We start from the raw sequence: 26,963 nt of genomic DNA on the forward strand, positions 1-26,963 counted from the left end.
GGTATGCATGGGGGTGGGGGGCATGCTACTGCCCTTCATTTATGTGCTGCATGCTAGCACAGACATACCTAACAATATTTTCATTTTGTGCACAGGCATCACATCCAAAATACTAAAATATTTAAGTAAAGACATTACCAAATACTAAGGTGACACCTTAGAGTAAATCAATAATATTTGCATCAATTAGCTGGAGAGAAAAGCACCTCCGGTTATTTTGATTTCAAAATAAACTATTACGAATGAATAAATAATGTACATGCAATTTAACAACTTGAAATGCAAAGACACTCAATGAAATAGGGAATATGAACATTTACCTGACTGTATGGTAACAGCACTATTTTCTCTTTTCTCTCTGACTTTCTTGTACCTCCTTGCTCCAAGCCATCCCTTGATATAGGCTTGCATGACCACCACCCTCCCTATAACTTCTCGCAGGAACAAATTTAACTGCTCTATATGGTAATACTTTAGAAAAACCTGAAATGGAACAACAACAAAAAATCAGTATTACATGCAGGCAGTAACATAATCTCTTGTATTCTGTCTTTTCTTTAGTCTCCTATAAGCCTATTTGAGGGCACTGTTGCTGAGAAAACTAGTAAAGTACTGGTTGTTGATATCATAGCAATCTAGTGAATCAAATATTTGCTCTCAGTGTGCTTGTGGAATTTCATTATTCCACTGATTATAATCACCCTGTTGCAAAATAAACTACATATTTATCCCCTTCACAAAGTAAATAGGCCGGGGGATATTTTCAGGTATCAACAATTTTGAAATATAACCTTTCTTGCCAGTGGGAAGATAAATCCTGAGTTAAATTTGTTTTTAGACATACTATTGTCTAACAGCATTCTGATTCAGGAGGCAAATCTTATGGGTGCTTACACCTACTTTATCTGGGTCTTGAGCAGGAAAATTCTCCTTGTTTTTTCTTTGTGCACTATAAACCAACTCAAGATATTCTATAACATCCTTTTTACAGAAGTCATCCACTCCACTTGGAACCATGAACAAAGGCTCTCGACAGAGCCAGCAGGATCTCACCTGAAACTCCACAAATGGATAATGTACCAGCCAGACTCACAGGATGGGCCAGTGTGAAGTTTCAGTCATGCCATGATTAAGAGAGGAGGAACTTCAGGGAGGCACCACCACAGCAGGCACTGACAGATGTACAGCTTGTGCAGAGCATGCTTTGGGGAGGTACCCAGTGTACCCCTCCTCTTGCAGCACTAACTCAGCTGGCTTGGGAGGGCACCTCCGTAACCTGGGAGGCTAACTGGAGCAAATTTCTTGCTCTTTTGTTCATTCATGCAGTGCTTTTCAAACCACTATTAGACACGCTTTGCTATTATAAAGGGATATTATCCTTGAGAAAATGTTAGCATCTTCTACCTTGGTTTTGCCAAGAATCCAGTTGTCTAGTTTAGATCTCTCCAAAATGGCAAGACAGTTTTCTCTGCTACCAAGGGGAGTCTCATGTGCCTTGAATGCAAGGTAGTAATACCTGCAAAACCAAACGACAAAGAAATAATTGACTTGACAGTCAATATGTACTTTCATTCCTCTTCTCTAGCTCAGAGCTCCATCTCCAGAACTCATGGGCCAAATTCTCTGTTATACTCAGTCCTCTTCATAAATCATGACACCGCTGTCATGAACAGATATTTGAGAATATATACATGACATAAGAAACCATAGTGGTGACAAGAATCTGATGCATTCTAGAAATCCGCAGTTGGTGTAATAATCCAGAAAGGTCTTTCAAAAACCAGTGCAACTGAGAAAACACTTAAGGTTGCTCTGAATTTTTCAGACAAATAAGTGAATGAATGACAGGGAGAAGAAGGAAAAGTGCTAGAAATCAGGGTAAAAGAAAGGAAGGCAAAAATAAAACTTTTTGCATAACCTGTGTAAAGTAAGCGTGCCATCTACAGAACTGCATAACATACTTCAGCACAGTTACATCTCACTGCAAGCCAGCAAGTTCTGTTGAATAAGCGGGTGCTACCTGAGGTGTTCAATGGACTTTTACAGATTTGAGAGGGAGAAAAGTCAAATACAAGCACCAAAGAAAGAGAAAAGCATCAAAAGTAAGTTATGCATGACCTGATGCCTGTTTCTTATGAGAAATGCCAAAAAAAGGCATTTCAGAATTTTTCAGTATTTTAGTTGCTGGTATCGGTCATTTTTCACAAAGGAATATAAGTGGCCTTGACATTCTTTGGGAAGCATAAATGAACCTAACAAGTCAAGGCTCTTAAGCTTGGAACAAGATCACTCCCAAACAATGGAACCCAGAGGAGCTTCCCATTTTCAGGATGCCTAATACCAGACTGAGGATAAAGGTCGGGACTAGGAGGGTCGGCAGTACGATCATACAGTGACACTGACTGGTTATTGAAGCTGAAAGGCTGCCACTGTGTGTGAAGAATAAAGATTAGTTTACAGGAAAAGCAACAATCTTAATTTACAGACAGCAAGATGCTCAGACTGCATGAGTATCCACCTGTGTTTCACACTTCCAGAAAAGGTCATATATATGCATAATTAAAACAATTGGCATTGCTATCACATCAGCAAGAATTTTATCAGTGCTGATGGTAACACAGAACTAGCAGCTATTTTAAAGAAAAAACAAGCGAATTACTCCTCATATGAATGTACTAATTTTCTTTACTCACAAGGATTTCTGTGATTATAATTAAGTTTGTAAGGCATTAGTCATGATGCCATTTCTCTGTTTGATTGGGATAAACAATTAATTGGAACAATTATGATCAATTTTAGTGGCTTTTGGAGCAGGCCTATACTAAACAACATTGACTTTTCTTTTGTCCACCTTTCCTTACAAAGAACAGCCCCTAACAATTATATGAAATAGCATTATTGTGCAAATAGTAAATGAAAAAGGGATGCGAACATGTTTGAACTGAACAGACATTAAGAATGAATGGATCAATCCCTGCCTGTAAAGCCACTATTCATTAATGAAGAACAGCTTTACGGTATTTAAGTAACTCTACTTGCAAGCAATTTTGTTAAGTAACAGCAAGAACACGTGCCAGTAAGTTTACAAATTTAAGGTTATTTTAGCACAGGTACATTACTAGATGGTAGCAACTGCTGCCTCAGCTCTCATTTATGAACCGCCGTGCGTTGCCATGGTCTTTATTAAGTTATACTTCCACAGGTGCTACTCTCTTCACATTGTGTTTGAGAGGAACTGGGAGGGTGAGCAAACCACTCTCCTAATTATTAGCATTGTGAAAATACTAATTTTCAGATGTTCTTTAAACAGATGTTCTTTAAAATATAAAGAGAAGAATCCTTCCAGTGAACCTCAAAGACAGATTCCTCTGTAGCCACACAGAGGCAAGAAAACATCCCACCTCATATTGAAGAAAATATGGAGAAGCAACTGGAAAGGATGGAATAGCACTTTTTTTTTTTTTTAATCAGGAGAATATAATTTTCAAATGTTAGTGCCAGTTAATCTCTAGATATCAGCTCCAGTTGTCACAAGAAAAAAAAAAATCCACTAAAATAATAAAGGTCAAAGGGGAACAAAATGATGTCCAAAGGCAGAAGCATTGGAACCAATCCTGAACCAGAGACATAGATATTCACTGACTGGAGACATTGCCCACTCTGAATGACAGAAGATTATGTATAACTGAGTTATTTTTAATGCAGTGACTTCTCAGCAACATGATACTGTGAATTCTTTAGCCAAGTCTTTCAAAACACCAAGACTCATGCCATTTAGTAGATATGGAGAAACACGGTACATTTAAAAGAAAAAAAGTACATTTCCTCCACTTTTTTACTGAGGTTAATGGTGCCAGTTTTCACAAGACAAATGGTATTATGGGTTGCACTAATCAATCTCAGATTTAAAATATACATATCACAAACAATTTGTGATAGCATGCAATTTCAAAACATACTTGACAGATACATAAGGGAAGTTGCACTAATAGTAAATTGCTATTTGCTTCAAAAGTCAGTACAGTTTGGCATGTTATTTACACATGTATGCAACTTACGCAGCTCCTTTCCTTAGAAGGAAGGAAGGATTCAAGTGAGTGATAATATCAGTTTTCTGGTTGTTCATACAGCTTTTAAAACATGTTGTAGTTGGGAATTTTAAAACCACAGAACAGTTTTTAGATAGCACTGATGCAATCAAATAGTCAAAGGGGATCTCATAATTTTTGAAACTCACTATCTTATAAATCACATTCTAATTACCGAGAAGTTGACTTATTTGTGACAAATACCTGACTAAAATGTAGTTTTGAGCTATGCAATTTACACACCTGACTATACCATTTTGCTTATGACAAACATCAATATCTTTCAAATCTAGTGCCCTGTCCCTTAGCTCTCCTTCATGATCTAGAGTGTAGTCACTTTTGGCACTCAGAAAAAACAACAACAAAAACCAAACAAACACCACCATCACCACAAACAAACCAACCAACCAACGACAAAAAAACCCACAACCCCCTCCACAAAACAATGCCCATTTTCCTTATCAAATCCTGTTTTAACAAATGTTTTTATAAATTTAAATTTATCTGTCTTCTAAGAAAGCAAGCCATTCAGAATGACAGTAACTTTACAAATGATGGGATTAACTTCAGTTTCTGTGTGTAAACATATTGTCTCCCAATAGTTCATAAAAACTTCCTCTAAATGGTGTTTCTCCAAATGTTTTGACTGATGCAACCACTGTACAGAAGACTCCTGTAACTGGTTAAACAGCATCAGGTCTTCCTGTTCCTTTTCAGTTATGTCATCAAAGATAAGGCAGAAATGACTCATCAGAAATAAGGTCTAGCACTATGAGACTGGCAATTTCTTTTTGATTATTTCTCTTCCAGAACTGCTTTTGGAGTTTGCATTCTGCACAGTAAAAGGTCCCTAGATTAGTGTTTCAAATCCATGTACTTTTTTAAAGCAAAGACTTCATTTTCTATTTGGTGCCTGTTTTCATGACTGAATCACATAACTACAGATGGACAAATAGTTTGACTTGATGTGCTCAGGATAACTGTGCCATATAGGGTCATCCCATTATTTTACCCAATCTAAAATCTTTGTACAGCAATGGACCATATGGAATATTTTGGAGGAAGGTATAATATTTCACATTAATGTATCTAGTAAAAGTATGCAAACACTGGACATTGTGAAATGGTAGGGAAAACTTCTGGGAATGCACCCAAAACTTTGGGGTATATAAAACTACAACTGTTCATTTTGATTTCTTGGCCTAATTTCCTCTCTATCATACTTATGTAAATCTACTGTACAGAGATCACAGCGTGATCTCTATTTACAACATTTCACGAAGAGAAGAAACCAGATACTTAATTTCAGAAAACTAGAGCTAGAAACCACGTTTGCTTCCAGATGAGGTGAAAATTTCACAACTCTATTTTTTTTTTCCATATTTGCGTTTGTTATTCCAGCAGAAAATGCAGAGGTCTGGAATATTTCAGTGCTCTTCTATGTTAAGCCACTACTTTTATTTCTATTTTTAAAAATAAAATTCATAGTCCTTCACGTGTTGTCTCACAAACACGCACGTATTCATGCAAATCCACATTATTTTCTTGGGTTATGCATTCTGCCTGAAAATGTCCTACACATAACACGTATCAATCTACATGTTTCCTAAAAGGACTTGACCAATCACATTCTCAGTAGCAGTAAGACTACATAAGAGAAAAGTGAGTTGCCCTAATTTCTCAGATGAAACTCTAGAATTGTATATTTCTTAACCAGTGGTTCTTACACTGCACTACAACCTATCCTTCACAGACGTGAATTGTATTCCAGACAAAACATACATTAAAATGGGATTAATTGTACTTAGTAGTCATTAGGCATAAATCAACATATTTTAAAAGTTGAATTTATTCCCAGATCAATAATTGCAAAGCTAGGACATGCAGCGTTAAGGTTAAACATTAAAAAAATCCAAGTGTGCTAACACATGGAAAACTTCAGAATGATGCTATGCATTAACTATCTCATTATGGCAAAGGTATTTTAGTGTTGGTGGTTTTAGACTAGATTAACTGACTGTAAACAAATGGTTCAAGTTCTCTCCCCTCCTTAAAGGGTGAACTGTGCAACTGGTCAATAAACAACATTTAAACAGCACCATTAACTACTATGCCCGTGTCTCTTTCTAAAATTCCCTTCACATTCCAGATTTAAAAGTAGCATCAGTTCTACACGATTAACTCAAAAAAGTAATGATTAACCCTTTTTTCTCTTCAAAACAAATCTTTGTACTAAAATATACTGGCCTGAGATGGAGAACAGACAAGCATGAGGTGCAAAAGGGCAAAATCCATTTCTGGCCAGTCCCCCACCAATAGTAAGGAGATTCTCAACATTCCAAAAGATCTTTGCTCCTTTTCAGCCTTGGAGTTGGAAAGCTTAAGACACTCATGTTTTTAGCACTGAAAGAGCTGTTAAATAACTTTCAAAAATTCCTAACTTGTATTCGTTGCATCTCACCACTTTCAGAAACTTTCACATCTGAATTCATACAACTAATTACATTTGACTCTATGTCGAGAGTATGAATGAAGCAATGTAAATGAAAAAACATCTAAGATACTCTTGAAATGCAGTAGCAGATACCTAACATCTATGCTGTAAATCATCAGATGAACATAAAATCACAGAAATACTCTCTGAAAGACATCATTTGGTCCATTCTTCATACACAATTCATAAGGGGTTATCAGACTTTTCATTTCTAGAGCTTTCACATCTTTTCCATTCTGCAACTCTTTACCAGTATTCTGTGAATATCAAGAGTCTAGAAAGTACCTGTGGAAGGTGGAGCGGTTTACCATTTTTTAAGTGTACAGGAACATTATGCAAATCTGAGGAAATCTTCAAGCCACTGAAACAAATAAACATTTCCATGGATAACAGTAAAATCAAAATATGGGGGATGTTATAATTTTGTTTCCAGAAATCACTTTGGAACTTTGGCACAGTGCAGACTCAGTGTTAAAGTAAGTTTGCATTAAAAATGCATCATTTTAAAAGCAAGCATTTGTTTTCTCTCTAGCAAACGTGTTGACTTCTAATTTAATTCTGTGCTTCCCTGATTCTGAATAATAACAAGTCTATCACCACTGTATTTTGGGGATTAGAAGAAAGCATGCACTGAGGTAACATGTTTTACAGGATTTTGCAATATTTGACCAGTTTTTATTCCTAGCTCCACTCAACGCAGAATGTGACTCATTAAGGTCATGAGAAGTGTAATACTGATGGTTTAGAGATTGTGTGTTCTAGGTGTACCAACAGTGACCTGATGCAAATTTGCACTGTCAGACTGAAAAAGCAGAACCAGCCTCACTGGGATCACCGTCACAGTAATAGCACTGGTATTGCCATGAGCATATGAGTTATTGCCATGAGCATATGAGTAACATCATCTGGCTGCTGTGGAGTGGGTAGTGCTTATAGGAAAAGTGTATCCTGCATCCTAATGCAGTACAAAGAACTTTAATGCAGAACATAAATGGGCAGAGAAGAAAAAAGACAATCCTTAAATGAAACCTGTACAAAGCTTCTCAACACATCCCTGTGTGCTTTTGAGGCACTTCGAGCATGACAGCATTTAGCACCATTAGACTCTCAAGACCCTTATTCTTCAACCCGTGTACAGTATAAACCATATTCCACAAAAGGTGCCTACAGCTGGGGGTATGTGGTGAGGACAGACCTGCATACCTCATCATGCCATGTGAAGCTCCAAGGGCTTGGGCACTCAGACAAAGCACGAAGGGTCCCACCCGGTGGGACTTTTAGTGTGGGTCCCCACGAGAAGCGCACACCTCCCGCAGCTGCTGTGCAGCGCATGGTGAGGACGCGGCCCCACAAGCTGGGCACACCTGCCCGCCTGGTCGGGTCAGTAACCTGTGCCTGGAACCCGGGACTCCAGCCTGAGAAATGGGCCACGCTGCTTCACAGCAAACAGGCAAGACAGACACATGATGGCACGGGGTGTGAGACAAGGCCAATGGAGGCAAAGTGCCAGGGACCTGACAGGTCTGCAGTGTTTACAGAGGCTGCAGATCACATTTTCCTACTTTAAGTAAAATAATATGTATATTTATTTACATAAACCAGATGCTTTTATAGTTGGTTAAAGAAACAATGTGCGAATGAGTGACAATTAAGTCCTCTCCTCACCATCTGTTTTTTAACCCAATAAACTACCTTCAGGTTTGCAACACTGAAATAATCTGTTCTACAAAAACCCAGAAGACAGTAAAGAGTAACATTAGACAGAGTTTTATCTTTTGTTTACCTCCCACCTGATAAACCCTGAATGGTTCTGTTCCCTGCCTTTGATTGTTTTGTCCTCATATTTCCTGCTAAGAGTTTACAAAACAGCATTATTGAACAGGCAGATAAGAAGCACACCTATTTGTTTAATAACATCAAGGGAGAAAAAGTGCTGGCTCATCCATTTTGTTGTTAAGTTGCTCGAAAGGATCAAAATACCAATTAACTTGCTGGCTTAGAAAATCTTTGATATCCTCACATTTACTGACATTCTGAAACTCTCGTTCATACTTGCCTAATGTCTTTTTGATTATGAACAAAGAAGTGCCAATCTGTTTAGCATTTGACCTGTTTTTTCAAACATTTTTATGTATTCAACTACTTAGTTCCTAAAAACACTTGACTAGTCATGGCTGTAAGTTGAAGAAAAATGTTTCTTGTTCCATTGATAGCTTTTTAAAGCATTGTTCTTTTATTTCTGTTTTTGTGTTGTTTTTTTGTTTTGTTTTGTTTTGTTTTTTTTTCCCAAGAGCAAAACAGAATAGAATTGATTTATAAATAAAGCATGAACTGAAAAAAGCAGCAAGAACATCCCCTTTCCCACCCCCCTGTTTATATTCTGAACTCATGAAGTAGTCTATGCAGTCGGGCAAATTGCTAAATCTCTCCCCACTTCCCTTGTTGACTTGTTTTGACTTTCTTTCCTGAAAGAATTACATCAAGTTAGACTAAAAATTTGGGGAGTATCTGACAAGATGTTTAACACAACTTGCCCTTATCTGTAGAAATGGAAAGCTACAGTCAGAACTGCTTTTTCTTACCATTACCTTTCAAGGTTGTACTCAAATTCGGTACACTTTTGAATGAATCTACTGATATGAGGTCTAATTTCTTCTCAATTTACACTTATTTCAGTGGAGTTAATCTTAGTTCACTTGTGTGTAAATTGGATAAAAGTTAAGGTTAATAATTCTGCCTTCAGCCTTTTCAGGATGTTGCACAGATGTGTTAGTGATCACAAAAATTAATCTCTTTGTTAAGCCTGCTTTTGAATGGTGACCTTACTAAAATTAGTCATGTAACACACACAAAAAGGTCAGAGGGAACCTATGTCTGAAAATTAAATTGCTGTGATAGACAAATGAACATGTTGGTTATCCCTTCTGGTATATACATCTCTAGTGTTTTCCTATTATGTATTCATTTGGCATACTAATATATTACAAATCAGAAAAATTTGTAATTTTTCAGAATGAATTGATTAGAGTATGGTTTATCATTCAGTATCTCTCAATGCAAGGACCACAGATTTCCAAGCCCAAACGACTGATTTACGATCAAGCAAATTTACTCAGTCTGTGGGGTTTTAGAAAGGCCTGTGAAACTGCTTATGTCTCTTCTTTCTCAAAAACATCAGCAGCTCCTTCCCTGTAGCATCATGTGAATGACTTGTGTTCAGTAGATTCATTATCTCCATATTCTTTGGCCAAGCAACATCCAGTTCAGAAAATAACACTGAATGCTTGATATAGCCATTCGCTACTTGTTCCTACTGTTGAGTAGTTGATTGCTTAATGGTAATGCTTCTGCTCCATTACTGAATTATCAATCCTACAGATTGGAAAACAGTAAATACTACACAAAAACATAGAGGAAGCCATAATGATCATATAAACATGCCATCATAAAGACAATAACACATCCTGAATCAAATTTATAACTTTTTTCAGATTGAGAATCGTATTAAAGCTAGTAACAGTAGCCATGACAAGGGGTCAGGTGAACAGAGGTTATCACTCATGACACCTCAAATATAAAGGGCTACAAGGCTATGAAGCTATTATGAGGATTATTTCTCAATCACAGATCTTTCTTGCACGTGAATGCTTTTTCCAGTTACACCAGTGCACTGCATGTCTTCATTTACTGGGCTTATGTCAATGTACGGGCACACACTCTTGACCTTCTCCAGAGCACAAGTAGTTCTTTTCAGCTGAATTTGCATAATTTCTGAGGTAACAAAAAAAGAGGCAAAGCTATGGGAAAGAGGTGAAAAGGGTGGCAGAAGAAGTGTAAGGGCAAAATAGGTAGGCAACGGCAATTTTTTTTTTTGTATGTGAAGATCCTCTACACGGAGAAGTACACCAGTATGACACCACAGATATAAATTCATGTCTTAAGTTTTTCCACTATGACTTTTCTACACACTAGAAGATGTAATAAATCAAATTCGGTACCTTATTCATAAAAATATTTTAAAACATTTTTTACAATGTGTTATGTCTGAAATTAATCAATGAAAATTTCCCTAGACTATTCCTAGTTTTCTGCCTAATCTAATTAAGGTTTTGAAGCTTGAAATTAACACTCTCTTCAGATATTTACATTTTTTAAACAAACACAGCTTTTATATTAGTTCACTCTTAAGCATGTACACATTCTTCACACATTGGTCGAAGGTCACTGACCTTCCAAATCCTTGTATTAAGATGCAGAATTTCCACTTGTTGCCTCTAGTGAAGGAACCATGGGGACAGGCTTGCTACTGAATACAATGTGCTCACTGCTGGTCTCACATTGACTTTTCTCCATTAGAGCTTAGCTACCTCTTTTAGTCTTTATCTCTGATAGTCACTGCTCTCAGTAGAGAATCAGATTATACAATGTTTGTAGAACTTTCTGTACTTAAACATAGAATATATTTTATTGAATGGAGTTTTAAAACAACAGCCATGTTAGAGAATTCTTACCTTTTCACAAACTCTTCAAAGAGGATGCGATGAGAATACCCTTTCTGACGTATTTTGACAGTTTCCAGAATTCCAGTGTATCGTAGCTGAAGTAGAACTCTCTCATGAGAAAACATCAGTGCTTCTCGATCATCATTAGGTTTAATGCAGCGGATGAAGTGAGGCTGTCCAACAACCATTTTGGATAAAAGATCCATGAGGGAATACTAGTAAGGAAAATTAAAAATTATGCACAGACCTGACAAAAAACAGTAATGCAACTACTTAAGCAGGAGATATGTAAACAGCATGTAATGCTTGACTACATTTTAATCTGTAACATTAATCTGCTTTGATGTTTTATTTATTTTTAAGCTTTAGGTTAAAACCCATAATATATTAAAAGTTTTCAATTGTAAAAAAAAATATTATACTATTTCTTATTTCTTACTTGTTACACCTTTCTCTTTATCTCTCCTTATACTACATTTCTGTAGTTGAAGAAGGTCCATATTAAAAAAAACAAAAAACAAAAAACAAAAAACAACAACCCACACTGAAAAATATCCTAATCATAATTCTGCTGTAGGCACATTTGACTAATCAAATATCCCCAACAGAAGAACAAGCTTTACTGTGAAACAAACAATCACAGAAAATCATGGGGAAAGGGTTGCAAGAAGTCATCAGTTCAGTCCTCTGCCTATAGAGAACACTAGATGTACCCGTACCACTTCAGACACATCTCTGTTTAATGCATTTTTCAGGATCACTGAGGGTACAGAGTGCACAATCTCCCTGGACAATCTACTGAAGTGCTACATTATCATGACTATCCATAACATTATGAACATCTAACCTAAATCTTCCTGCTGAAATGTAGGACCATTACTTTTTCTCCTTTGTACCGTAGACATGGAAAACAATTTATTTCATTGCATTTTACAATAAAATGAAAAAAGTGTGATCAGATCATATAGATCTGCTTTTCCAATGACTCCTCTGGGTACTGATACTTCTGCTCCATCTTCACCTCATTATGCCACTGTACGACTAGTATTCATTGCAAATGCACTCAATCTCAAAATCATGTACAATTTCAAGCTGACTGTGGTCACTTTGCTGTAGGCTGCATCCATATTATGGTGTACTTTCACACTCATTCCCCCACTCCAGGTTTTGTTTTGGTTTGGGTATTTTTTACAGTTCTTACACAGCTGACATCTGCGTAGTTCTTTGCAAGACATCTCTAAATCCATACTTGTATTAACAGACACGATGCCTCTGGGTTCCCAAGTTTGGATGTGTGCCCTTGTATCCTTTGCACTGGGGCAACATCTCAGTATTTATCAGCTTCCTCTATGCCTTTCCTTACACTATTTTGCACAGCACAGAAACAGGTATTCTTGCACAGCACGAAGCTTTGACCCACACTGGTGAGCACAGCGCTGTGAACTTCCCCATTTGGCATGGGACAAGTGCAGCTTAAAACTTTTCCACTCTGCAATGACTGCAAGAGAAAGACATTCACCAACAGGCTTGGATTGGCACGTGGGTTTCCTGACTCCTAAAGCTTCCAGTTCCAATATTCTCAATGCCTTTTCCTTACCTGTTTGATTTAAACACACATGCAGAACATACATTACCCCCAGAGAGGATTACTACTGATAAAATGGCAATCCATATGATTTTTAACAGTACTTCCAAAAGACAGATTGTTTTTACTTATTATCACATATGACAAACTTTAAGCTTTAAAAATAGGTATGCCTGAGCTTGCAAAAAAATATGAAGGCTTTAGTAACAACAGCTATTTTATTTGCACAAAATCAGTTTTCTGTTCTAGACCTTCAGCGTTTATAATGGAAATAAACTAGATTCTAAATCCTGTTATCAACGTACTCAGTGAAATTATGTACATTAAATTAAGTACAAGTATGAGGAAACAAGAAAAAGAGCAAAAGAAAATTTATGAGGCTACAAAGGTCACACAACAGAATAAAAGAAATCTCTTATTATTCTCTTTGATCTCTCAATCCCATAAATACTTCAGATATATCCATTGTTCTTATAACCAAAATGTTTGTGTACAGTTAACTTTTGTACCCTAAAATAGGAAGCCATAGTTTGCCGCTTCATGTTCGTTGTTTCCTCAGGGTGTCGCATAACCTCCATCGTGTCAACCTGGAAGGCAAAACTCAGATGTTAGAGCTGTTCCAGAAACACTGCAGACCCATGCCACCTCACTCATGAAAGCTGGGTTCAGTTTTTGGCATGGCCATTCCTTCAGGTATGAGGACCGCAGAGTACTTTATCAGAGGTAGGAAGAGCAGCTTCTAGCAGATGCAGGACACAGACTGATTTCAAAAAGAGCTGTAAGTGCTTTGAAGGATTTCACACTTTTGCTATGATAGTGTAACACCAGGCCAGTGAAGCTGCTGTCAAGGTGCAATACCTTATGAACTGGTTTCTAAGAAGTGTTCCTCTTATCTCCACTACAATGAACTCCATTGGGTCTTACTTTCTATATAACAAGAGTTAAAATTTTTGTAATGACCAGGAAGTAAATTAGCAAAGAGCTGCCTCATTTTGCTCAAGTATGGAAAAAATGTTGTTGGATAACAAGCGGCCAAGTAGGTAATCTCAAACGTGTAAGTCTTTTCCTTTCTGCTGTTGTGGTTACTATTAATTGCTTTACGCTGCCTTTTTGATGCCAAGAATTTCAGCAATCTTACTCTGCTAAACTTCCATAGCTTCAAATACCGCTTTTTCAGCATTTCAGAAGAGTTATTTTTAGAGGGTATACATGGACAGCAAACATATTGCTCCTTGTATATTTTAGTTATATTGTCAGTACAGCTGTTCGTATCAAAATGAAAGCAGAATTTATGAATGAGTATAACCATGGCTACCAATCACAAGCAGATTGTGTTCCTGTATTACAGCTCAACAAAATTAAAGAAAATCAACCAGCATCCTGTTTGCGTGGAGCATTAACAACATTTTAGCATTCACTTGCTTTGTGGCAGTTTACCATCTGCTCTGACCAGGTGGCATTTGTATAAACCAGATAATGCTGTTGTCAGCACCTGTGTGATACTTCCTGGACTTTGCTCCATACGATCATTTCCAGCACTCACTGACTTAAGACCACTCTTCTGAACGCTAAAAGTAATTGCCGAAAGATTACAGTTCTCAATAAAGTAACTGTGTCTCTTACCTTCAGGAGATATTTTGGAGACTGCATGCAAAATAGAAAGGAAATGAAGCACTAAGTAGTAATAGATCAAGAAAATGGATTTTGTATTGAGGAAAAAATCAAAAGAAAACTTGTGAAGACAAGATTCAGAATACAGACGGTGCAAAGGGAGACAGATTTCCATAAGGGTGACCATAAAGATTTCAGTATGTTTTTGTAATCTCTGATGTTCTAGCCCAGAGTAGCGTATATGCATTAGTATGCATCTCAAGCTAACACAAGGTGGGGGGGGTGTGTGGAGAAAAGCAGTTTGATTTCTGTTTTAAGGATGTTAACAGAAAACTCTGTAATATATCGCAGGAAAAAAGCCTTATCAGCACAGATAACATCAAATATCTTAAGAGGTCACCTGACAAAGCAAACATCAATGACCCAACCAGAACAGCAGGCGTGGCCACGAGGAAGGATAGAAGGATATGGGAATGTTTCAAAACTATCTTGGCAAGACAACTTCTTTTTGAGAATCGATATCTAAATCTCTAGTAAAGGTCAGATGGAAGACAAAAGCCATACCCGTGAATATTGACAGTAAGGTCAGAATAACTGATAACATTTAATGTAAAAGGACAGACAATGTAATCATAAAGAACACCAAGAGCAAAAGCACTGAAGCCCAAATGTCCATGAATGTAACTTTCTAAAGTGGATTCTTGTCTGTCTGGAAAAGCAGAGACTTTTAATGATTTTGTTGGAGGTTCAGCACTCATGATCTCTCAGCCATATTTGGAATATCTGCTGGTCAATAAAGGGTGAGCTTATGCTCTACCTTTTGGGCAGTAGATTACTGTAAGCATCTCCTTTTCACAGCTGCTTATTTTCACCAAACCTGTAGAATCTTACGACCTTTGAGACTGCCACTCTGTCAAATACGGTTTACTACAGCCTGCTGGGTTCAAAAGGGTTTTGTTTTGGTTTGGGTTTTTTTAGGGGGAAGGGAATGAACACACAGAAAGACAGATGGTCAGGAACACAGAGGAGATGTAATACACTTTTCCCCAGAGAACCAGAGTAAAACCAGTATCACGACATTCCTTTTTCTGCGGATGGAGTTGTAAATTCAGATTTGTGCAATTTGTAAGTACCAGGATCAATTTCCAAATCTTTTTGACAAGAAATATTTGAAGTTTCCATTTAAAAATTTTGTTAGACTCTGAAGCTAGGGAGATTTTCCTGTAAGAATTTTTAGAAGTTTGGCCTCTGGTTAATTTGTAACATTGTGTGTCTATGAAGCCATGCAGTTTTATGGTAGGGCAATAATCACATGTACAACAGCCAATAGGCTTTACCACAATTGGCTTGTCAGAAAATGACAGAACATAGTAAGAATGTCATGATATAATCTTGCATTTTAAATCACTAGCTACTCTTTTTAAACTAAAACGAAGAATATTTCAACAGTTAAGTCACATTTTTACATGACAGTAGTAGTGATGTACAACATACATTCATAAGATTACAACTAAAACAGAAAACAGCTTGACCTAGGGAAGACAAACTGTTCCATCACTAAAACAATTTCTTATGATAGTTTTGAAACAATATTAAAAGAAAGATTTATGACATCATGTCACATTGTGAAGTCACTGGAAATTATTACTTGCACAGATTGACCACACCTGCTGGTGGCATGGTATGCAATACTGTAAAACCAAAAAATACGTTAAGCAAAAAAGCTCATAAATCAAATAATAAATGAAAATTTACAAACTTCCAAACAAAATGATTACATTCGGATTTTTTTTAACAAATTGTATAGTAATATTAGTATAGTATATTATATATATAATATAATATAATTATAATATATAGTATAGTATATTAGTATAGTAATATTGTAATAGTAATTTTTTTTTTTTACTGAAGTTGTTTAAATTAGAAGTTTTATGAAATTATAGGAGGGACTTTTTTTTTCAGCTAAAAACTATTTCAAAGGGAACACTACTAACCTTGATACACCCAGCACTGAGCTGTGGAGGCAAAGACCTGGATGCTGCTTTCACTTTCTGGCTCTTGCCTGTGCCTGAATAGTGCTGCACTTAGACGTGTCTTTTAGTTCCTTCTTTAAAAATTTGAAGGGTGACTAAAACCCACTTGAACACTACTTAGTACAACTGACTGTGTTTATTAAAGCTTTAAAAGAGCTCCTCCATTCCATTCCAGTTGTATCAATAAAATGCATGTTTAGAAAGCTCATGCTGAATATAGGTGGATGTGGAAGACAATGTATGTATCATACAAGAAAATCAGAAAGGCTGTTATCTGTCCTTCAGCACTGAAAGTATTTATACCAGAGAGGAAATAAATCTCTGAAATCCACATCTGTGTTTGCAGGTAAAGTGAAGGATGTAGATGTCTGGGTGACATGAATTACTGTACCAACATTTGAGCACGTTCTCCTAATAACAAGAGAGAATAAAAAGAAATAGAAAACCCAGAACATAAAATTCCATAGACTTTGGAACGGTTGCTGTTACCTCACTTGTTTTTTAATATCATTGTTTGCTTTGGAAGCAAAAAAACCCAGCCAAACCCTTAACTAAGCTAACCCTTAACATTAGTACTCAGGAAGCAGGGAGGGGATGTACATGCTATCAGCTTGAGGCACTAGAGTTTTCTTCACAAATTAAGTGTACTCAGTTGGCAACACATTCTATGAACTGCCATAAAATTATCCCATCCTTTTGCAATTATGTCACATACTTTGTGGCAAAATCCAGCAGCATTTAAATTCTACAGTTCTTCTTTTTAAATAATGGTGGCTTTGCTGGGTTGTTCTTTTCCGGTCATCTATCAGTCACAAATGTCCCATTTTTTTACTTGCAAGTTGAATAAAAAATGAATGGATCATTTTTTATTTTGCCTTTCATACTGTTAAACGTACTATTCAAATTTTGCCTAATTGGATCCCTTTCTAAGCCAAAATTGCCAGAGGAAAACCCTGAGTCCATTGAAATCAAAAGGCATGTGGCTATCAATATCAGGGTAACTGAGATTTCACTCCCTTAAGTTTAAAGATTAATCAGTAGTAAACTGATTCTTCACTGGGTTCTACAATATGCTCTTCACTAAGAATGGACACAGTTCCCCCAGATGAGGTGTACATTTTCTGATATTAAGACAGACTCTCATTTGGGAAGAACCTCACTTCACACCCACATCAGCTAAGCATCGTGTCCATATTCTTGCTGTAATTTTATATGAACAATTGCCTGTCTTCAAAGGGAACACTACTAACCTTGATACGCCCAGCACTGAGCTGTGGAGGCAAAGACCTGGATGCTGCTGTCACTCTGGCTCTTGCCTGTGCCAAGTTACCTGTTCAAAAAGAAAGAAATACATACTGCAAAAACTGTTCAAGAAGCTTAGCAGGGAAAAAATTATATGGTGGAAAATCAGCTTGTACAATAGTACTAAAAATAGCAGACACCACCACACTTCTTCCACACCCCGCTCATTACCAATTGTGCCTGCAGAGCATTCAGCACAGGCATGACAGAGTGCAGTGTTGATTTAAAAGGGAGGAAAAAGTCAGTGATAAGTTGGTATGTCACTGACCTTAGCTACTGAGCTGATGAAAACAAGGACAGCACAAAGACATACAGCTCAATCACTACCAATGAATTTCTCTGTGACTCACTGAGAGATTTAAAAGAGAAGACGACAGCAGAAACAATCTTGTTTCCATGAAATCATGTGGATCCTGAAGTGTTTGGACAGCATCTTAAGCCCAAAACTAACGAAAGAGATGAGAAAATGATAAGACGGTATCTTTTTTTGACCTTTTGACATATAGGCCTGCTTAGTCCCCAATCTTATTGTCACTTCATGTTCTTAAAGACTGGCTCGATTCCTCAGGCAAAAACATATTGTGGTGTCTGAAAGACTGAAACATAAGTGCCTTTTAAAAATGTACAGTATGACGTGTTGTAAACTTTTTCCTCTGTACTTGTGGAAAGCCAAAGTCATCACAAAATAGCTTTTCAAAATAAAGGCTCAGAGAAGAGAGAGGAAGTGATATGGGACTGTGCATATGCAAGACACTCTGTATATTTCAAAGTTTTAGCAAGTCTAGCACAAGATGTCCAAATGTTTTCTCTGGCTATATCTTCAGAGGCTAAACTGTGATTAATAGCATTGAAAGAACCCTTTGAAGCAGGATTGGTGACATCAAAGCCCTAATCCATGGGTGGCAGGATTTTTATAATGAGTGGGAAGCATTTTAACACATTTCAAAGGATTTACGGCATGAATAAACAATAGGCCTCTGCAGATGTACCACACACCTTTCAGAACCAGAACACATAAATAAGTGTCCATTTTAATTTAAATGTAAATAAAGTGTTAACACTTCTTTCAGATGCTAAATGCCTTGTTTGCATCAACTCCAGTAAAGCTGTTTGCTTTACAGAAAGCCAGTAACTCTAAACAGTCTTCAGAGTTTTGCTAAACTTAATATTACATAACTAGTAAGGAGGCAGGATGGGAAAAATGAAAACCGAGAACACTAAATTGCTGGTAATTATTCTGTAAGGGAGCAGAGCAAACCCAGGATCCGCATAACACTGCAAGGAACTCTTGCTCTTACTTTTCTCTCAACAAGAAAAATACCAATCACCTGAAAACAGTCTGAGGGACAGCACTCAAACACAGCCATGACTTTCTTTGGAGCAATTCAAACAGTCTGTATTAATTTTAAAAAGTATTTTTCTTTTAAGCTGCTGGCATTGAGATTGACACAATGCTGCAAAACTGGCATGTCATTTCCAGATCGAACAGCACGTGTTACCTGACAGTCTCAGTCACGGTGCAGAACACAAGATATGCCCGCATTTTCGGAAATGGCTTTAGGCTGTAATGTGTAGGTTAATGTGAACTGCAACTCTCTTTTCAAAATCTTATATATCCATATACACACCTGGTACATACAGTATGTACATATATATCTCTAAGGTTAAAATGAGGACTTTAGTGAGCAAGTAGCTAGTGAATTTATTGTTTTATTTGCTGTAATTTTGATATTTTTGTATGTTAGAAATTATGATTTTGTGCCTTTTCTGGCTAAAGTAGACAACCTGGAAAGGTTGTTTTTAGCTAGGCTTCAAATTAGCAAGTCTAAAGCGTGAGAGCCTTACACAGGAGAACTGATGACACACCACAGGATAAATGTGGAGAGTTGGGAGAAGAAACAAATTTAAATCAGATTTTTAAAAATTACTAAAATTTTGTTGCATTTTATAAAAATTTCAAAACTCTGATAATCAAATAAAATTTTGAATTATAAGATAGTTGCTCATGGTTCACCACACTCACTGCTGGCATTAGGTTTCTAGGATTCATGATTAATATCTCTGACCTCTCCCTTAGTTCCTCATGCAAAACTGAAACTATACTTAACATTTCTGGTCTGGCAAACCAAGCAAATAAACAAAAATTTTTATTAATCAAAAATCTTTATAAAGACTTCACGAACAAACAAACCAAAACAAAATAACCAGTGGTCAGATCCTACTTAAAAAAATATAATACATACTGGGATTTTGTTCATTTGTTACTTCCTTCTAGAAATGAATTCTTATCAGTGCTTGTTTCATGTGTCAAATGAATTCCTATGTAATTACTAACTGCTGAATTGTAGCATCAGATGAAATCCATGAATAATGTTATTAGGATTTTCTTTTCCAGATCAAACACAAAATGATGCTTCAATAAAAGTTTGTGAATTGGTCATCTCAAGTAGTTCATGTTCAGGAAAATAACTACCTATCTTTAACATGTCTATGCCATGAAAACTAATAAATAGAACAAATGTGGTCTAAAAATGAGTCTACATAATAAGAAACGTTTAATTCAGAGTTAGCATGGTGTTTATAGTCAGTAAACATTTGGTACCTGTCCCTGCATTCAGTTTTCATTTACAAGGACATTTATTACCTTACACATGAAAAATAATTAAATGTTATTCCACTTTGTGAAGAACATCAATATTTGAAGAACAAACATTTTTAGATAATAACATAGCCAGGTAAAACTGCCATGGGTCCCTTGAAAGGTTAAACTGGTTAAAGGTTAAAAGATTGCATTGTGCCTTTCACAAGTCAAGCTTCACACCTATTATATGGTCAACACTTTAGAGAAAACATAGACTTAAATAAAACACTACCTATATTAAAAACCAACTCCATAAAATGGACCAATTAAGTGATTTAAAACACAAGGCATTCATGAGGGAGGGAAGTTAATGGTTAAAATCAGAATTAATCTTTTAAACATGTATGTGTGTAATTTTATTCACATGCATTTCTTTTCAGTTCAACAGGACTACTCATCTGGAAAATTAAGGCTCCTACACATGTGTCCACTGGATCAGAGACTAAGGTCTCTGAGATTCATGACAGTGGGGGAGACAGCCCCATTTTTCTCTTTTTTCCCCTCTTTTTAATAAGGTTAGGAATGACCTTAATGCTTTGAGAAGTTTCAGTCATTACAGTTTGATAAATGCTCTGAGAGCTTCCAACAGAAAGAGACATGGCAGCACAAAAATCTATGCACTCACTAAGCTCACTGTGCTCACGTTCAGCAAAACACCTTTTGCTTGAAGCTGCACAGGAGATCTCGCATTTCTGCAAACATATTCTTCACTGATGTCTCATTTCAGCCAGGTGAGAAAGACCATACTGTCAAAGTACATTATCTCTTCTACTATGCAAAGTCGAGCAGGAGAAGTTTTGAAAGTATTTCAAGTATTTACACAGCACAGAAAGAAGAAATGGGTTGTCTTTTTTTCAGGCTGGAGTTTGGCAGTGGTCTCTAGATCTCAGAAAGGACTAGTCAGCATTCCTGCCTCCTCACTTGCATCCCTGACACTTACTCACTGTGTGATCTGACCAAATTAATGACTTGTCCAGCCTTTGACTTCCCACACTCATTGGGAAAAATATACTCTGGCTGGATGTTCTGATGCTACTTATGGTTTGTCAGTCCTTCGTCATTATTAGGCGATGGGTTCTATAAGTAGTATCAAGCAAATACTAGTAATATTAGCAATGTGTTTATAACCTCATTTTGGTTAAGACTCCAATAGATCACTCCTCCTAAAGTAACAGCACGCCAGGTAAGAATGACATTAAACTTTGATACAACGTTTAGTTTGTGAAGTGCAAATGACTTACAGAGTGTGAGCCTAATGACAATGTCACCTTACTGTACAAGCTGTACCAGGGATATTACTCTTATATAGAGGGCACAGTACAAGCTCTTATCCTCATATATTTTATTAATTTCTTTCATGCTTCTGGTTCAGATAAAGATGGGTTACTTGAAACACCATGTAGATACAGTATAATATGGTCAGAAATGCTACAATGCATTCATATTTCATTGACACCACTTCTAATCACAGCTAAGCACTCGCACTCCAGAAGAGGTACAGAGTCAGACAATGTCTTTGACATATACAGATTCTTCTCTGTCTTGCCTTTCAGCACATTTTATCTAGCCCAAGGAAGTCGACTGCTTATCTCCATAATGCATTTTCATCTTCTGCTACTGTAAGACTAAGCTTTTCTTAGCTCAACTATAAATGAATACATGTACTTTTTTTATTGGGTACTAATTTGAATCTGGTCACTGACTATCAAAACTCTATTCTTTTGAGTCACTGAAGTCATTTAAGCTAATCTTGTGCACTAAAAACCTAAGAATCCAATTTTCTCATATACTACACATTTTACCCAAGAATACATTTACAAAAATACTGTCTGTAGAATACAACTATCAATGCAGACACACTTCCACTGCTTCTTACTTTGAAAAGAGAATCACTTTATTTCCTATTCAGAATAAGTAAATAAAAAATGAGAAATAGTATCTCCAAAATCAGATCCATATTACAGAACAGAATCTGATAACCATGAAAACTTTGTAATAGTGACGCCCACCTGGGAATAATCTAATTATAAGGAATTGCCACAGGAGCAAAAAATATGCACTTTCTGGCCCAGATTACTTGAAATGAAAAGTCTATGCCATAGTGAACTGACAAATTCCGATCCTGATTCTCAATTAGAATAAAGGCTTCTTTAGTCTTATTAGCATGAAGAAGACACATCATATTTACAGATACTTGAAAGCTTTACATTGCTAGACTGGGACTGGAGAACCCAAGAGTGAATTCAGTGCTGCTATGCCTCCTACTGCAGACATTGCAGATAACTTCAGTGGTCACTTCCCTCATTGGTAAGACACTTGAAGCCAGTGCAAACACATAGGGTGAAGTTTACAGCAACAAACAAAACTTTGCTTATAAGCATCATCACTGCTATGTTTAAATATTGTTTTAACACAGTAGATTAGTAGACTTCTTGTAGAATGCAAGCATAGTAAAACACTGACAGCAGCACAGAGATGAAATGAAGGTCAAATTGCCTACTACATTCCAAAATGTATAAATGTATGATCTCAGTAAGAAAGGTCTTAACTTCTACCCTTACCTAGTGAAGAAGAGATTATGGTATATAATTAGTCAGTGGCAGTGCCCAAGGTATTTTTAAAACACAGCCTTGAATATTAATGGCTACTTTAAGCAACACGCCAAATTTTCTAGCTGAATTGAATCAGCCATGCAGCCATCTACTCAACTGGGACTGTGTTCACAGAAATTAAGACATTTTCTGAAACATTACAGGCAATTACAAGTTATAGTGTAAACAATGCTGGAGTTTTCTACTGCTTGAAGCCCAGCGCTTTCTTCAGTCAAGTCTGCAGCCTTGCTAGCTGGAGACCTGACCAACTGGCTGGCGACTGACTGACAGGCTGGCCACAGCCCGACTGACAGGCTGGCCACAGCCTGATCTGGTCAGTCTCCCAGCTGCTGCATTACGGAACAAAGTGGCTCAGCTTTTCGGACTTATACGTCGTCAGAAGACATAGGTCATTTCTTTCAGATACGGTCCTTAGCAACTTCTATCTGCATCTTTGTTTTTGTACAATTTGATGCTGTTGTACGTAATCTGCTCAGGGCAACAAACCTTGGAATGTCTGGGCAACAGCAGATAGTCCAGAATACTGCAGTCTGTGTCACTGGCAAAGCACCTCACCGTCAGCCCAAAGTTTTCTGTTGCCCCAGCAGATTGTCCTGGTTCCCATACCACATCTGCAACTGACACTAGAAGAAAACTACAGAGGTGAATTTTCTGTGAGGATTTCATTGTTGAGGAATTCTCCATTAATTTTCAGCATTAACAAAAACCCTCTTATTCTAATTACCTCTATTCAAGACGGACAACAATTTATTTCTTCTTCCAGAGGTATGTGGAAGAATACTTCTAAAAACATATACAGGTTGAAAATACTGTAACCATACACACTGATTCAGTCCTGGCCTCCCTCACTGTTTTATGTAATTTACATCCTTTCTCTTGCATGTTATGTAAGATTCTGTCCCCTGCCCTTCCCTCCCGCACCCATCACATATGCTTTTTCTAGAAAAGTAAAAGTTTGATTATGAAGAACATGGTAGTTATTATCTATTTTATCTATGCACCCTCACCAACATGAACGAAGAGCAAGCATTCTGGTAGCTCACACATCAGCATCTTGTTTCTGATGATCACAGGACTGCCCTCAAACACTAATTAAGCTTCACAGTACTCAGTTTAACCTGAGGCCAAAATAATTTTCTACAAGAACAGTGAATAAACAGGAAACCCAGAACAAATCAAGAACTGTGATTTCCAGCCCACTGTTGGTATTTTCAGAGTATGTACCTTCTCCATACGATGTATAAAACATGCTCTGGTAAATATTCCATCATTTAAGACCTGGTGCTGAAGCTGCTCCCTACGTAAACAGTCTAACCAAAATCCTACTAAAGCTAGTGAAGATTCCCAATGAATTCAGTGGTAAAAATTCAGGTATAAAGATACCACTGAAAGTATATAAAATGGAGGAACATTTTCTCTGACCTCACTATGACTATCAGTCTTCTCAGTGTTTAAGACCCTAAGCTAGACAGGATAAAAACAGTATCCAACCAAGGTTTTGACTCTTCAGGAGAAGACCTGTCTTTTAAAAGTCCTAATTTAGGATGAAACATGGTTACAGAACTTCAAGAAAGTCCGAGGCCTCCCCATGTTTGAAATCTAGGCATTAATGATGTAGACTACTTAATCAGGTCTCAAAAGCTTCTCAGCTAAATGTTTGCTCCTCTGGATCTCAGCACTTCCATATACTATCACAAACAGCAAAAAATGTGTTACTTTTGTGCTAATTTAAAACATTCTTGTTTATATTTGTATCTCCACACTTAATGAAACAAATATCCATTCATACAAACACCCACAATTGCATTTTCTGTCTTTGACACACACTGTCATCTGCTGTCCAGGCAGTTCAGTTATAAGCTCTCCTATGACAATCCAAGTCCAGTTGGCATAAGTAAGACAAACTCAAATAACAAGAGAAAATATAATGCCGGTTTAGTAAAGTACTGACCTTTACAGTTCATGGTAGGGTGAAGGAATTTATAAAATGGATAAAACAAAGTACAAAATCATAGTAAGACAGCACACTCAGAGTGCTAAATACTCTGAAACAAATACACAAACTCCAGCACAGACTCTGAGGTTTGTTTTCCACTAACTACATTCATCTCTTAGATACGTTAACCCCTAATGCAATTATTTTGCAAAAGTAGGAAATACAAGCACGTTCTTTGTAAAGGACACATCAAAAAACATCACGGATATTCAAATCAGCAAGGTTATCTAAATACTCAACAAATTAATCCGCTCTACAAACTTACTAGCAAATTTAAAAATAATTGCTCTTCTAGGATTTGATCTTGAGAGCTAGTGAATGCTTCCAGTGATACACCGAGCATCTTTGACACAATTTGACCTTACAGCACATGGTGCCTGTAGAAACTGTCTAGTAAACTACTCATTAAAACAACTACTGTATAATGTTCTCTGAATATTGCTCTATTTAAATTCTCTATATGCTGCACAGCGAGATCCCACAGTCTACTAGTTAATATTAAAACCAGTAACATATTCGGTGTAATACATCTTCTGCTTCTTCAATATCAACACATTTTGAATTTAATTAATATACAATCAAGGGTTAAGATTAATTATTGTTCCCTACTGTGAGATAATGTTCATTATAGAATTGAGAAGTTAGGCTAGAAACATGAACGTTGAAAAGGTGTCTCCTCTCTTCTGAGAGAAAGGTAAAGAAAAATTAATCACCAGATATGTTCTGTAGAGAGTGGCCTATTATGAATCAAATCAGTAAGCTCATCAAGATCTGTTCTTAAGCCTGCCCACTTGTACTTCTTTTAGGATTCAATCTGCAAGCACTTGGAGACAAAAAAACCCCAACTATGCCCTTTGCCCATTTTCAGTACAATGTAGTCTGTGAAGTCACATATTAAAACCAGTGGACTTCTGCTTGGTCAACACCCCTCACCAAACATAAATGTGATAAATCTAACTTGACCCTTCTCAGCTGTTATGCTTACTGCCACATGCAATTTCAGAGATTCACTGGCACTCTTTATTTATAGGGAGTTATTCTCAACTGTAAATAATTGTTATGTCTCATATAAAGCTTTAGCAGGACTGAGACCTTAACTTTGATCTGATAGATGGTTCTGTTTCTGGATGAGTTCCATTTCTAGGGCTATTTTAGGGCATGGTTTGTATCCTACTGCTAGCAAGCCTTGTGAATATCTGTGTACTGCATTTGTCCTATCATGCAAAATCTTACTATGTGAAGAAAAAGAAACACTGAACTGTAAAATGTTCAACTGAAAAACTAAATAAAAAGTAATCCAACATTCTACCTTTCAAACTCATTTAAGCTACATTTAATTTAGTTTACTGATGTCCCACATCTGCAACCCAGCAAAGTTCACAATTGTTACATTGCACAGCTGTGGTTTAAAGCTGCTCTTTGCACACAACACACTGGCAGCAAAGCAAAAACTATTAACTTTTACATGCTTTTAACATATGGACAAGTTAGAAGTAGGAAAGCCTTGTGCCCTGAGTGAAAATATATAGCTTCCATTAACTTGACCCAAATTCTTACAAAATATAAATTCTGATTCATCTTTAAGTAGAGAGATTATAATTACAATGGCTTTTTTTTCTGATTCATTTGACTTACGAGTGCCTGCAGTTATCTCTTAGAGGTGAAAATACTAACACAAAAGTACCATTATAAAAATATTTTATTGTAGGATAAATTAGTAAAATTAAGATGTATTTTGAGTCTTTCGCTCTATTGTGATGCGTGGAATTAAGAGAAAAAATCCGCTAAGCCAAAATGGAAATATGCTACATTTCAGTGCATGACACACACGAAGCCAAGAGACCCACCAGTGCTTATTGCTTGAGGAAGGGCTTGTGCTCAGTAGGAGTGTGCAGCAACAAACATGACAGCTCAAATCATGGTTCCACTGAAAACAATGGCAAAGCACCTACGATTTCAACTCATCAAGATTTCATGCTATGCCCAGCAGTATCTGTTCATGGGATTGAAATGCAAGAAAATCCATTTGTTTCCCTCAGTTTCTGAATCTTCATGAGGAATCAGCTACTATCAAAGTTATAGACAAATTGAGATAC

At 36.8% G+C, this 26,963-nt stretch overlaps 1 protein-coding gene across 1 annotated transcript in view; it reads right to left on the reverse strand.

Annotated features, from left to right (window-relative positions):
- Nucleotides 1-26,963, reverse strand: part of MYO3B (myosin IIIB) — a 192,767-nt gene that overhangs the window by 59,902 nt on the left and 105,902 nt on the right. Inside the window, exons 24-28 of the mRNA XM_065637621.1 lie at nt 17,567-17,646; nt 13,179-13,256; nt 11,094-11,299; nt 1,405-1,516; nt 321-483 (exon numbers count right to left, since the gene is read on the reverse strand). Of these exons, the coding sequence (XP_065493693.1) occupies nt 321-483; nt 1,405-1,516; nt 11,094-11,299; nt 13,179-13,256; nt 17,567-17,646 (639 nt within the window). The remainder of the gene's footprint in view (nt 1-320; nt 484-1,404; nt 1,517-11,093; nt 11,300-13,178; nt 13,257-17,566; nt 17,647-26,963) is intronic.

Source organism: Caloenas nicobarica, chromosome 6 (genome assembly GCF_036013445.1).
Source record: "Caloenas nicobarica isolate bCalNic1 chromosome 6, bCalNic1.hap1, whole genome shotgun sequence".
Classification (NCBI taxonomy): Eukaryota; Metazoa; Chordata; class Aves; order Columbiformes; family Columbidae; genus Caloenas; species Caloenas nicobarica.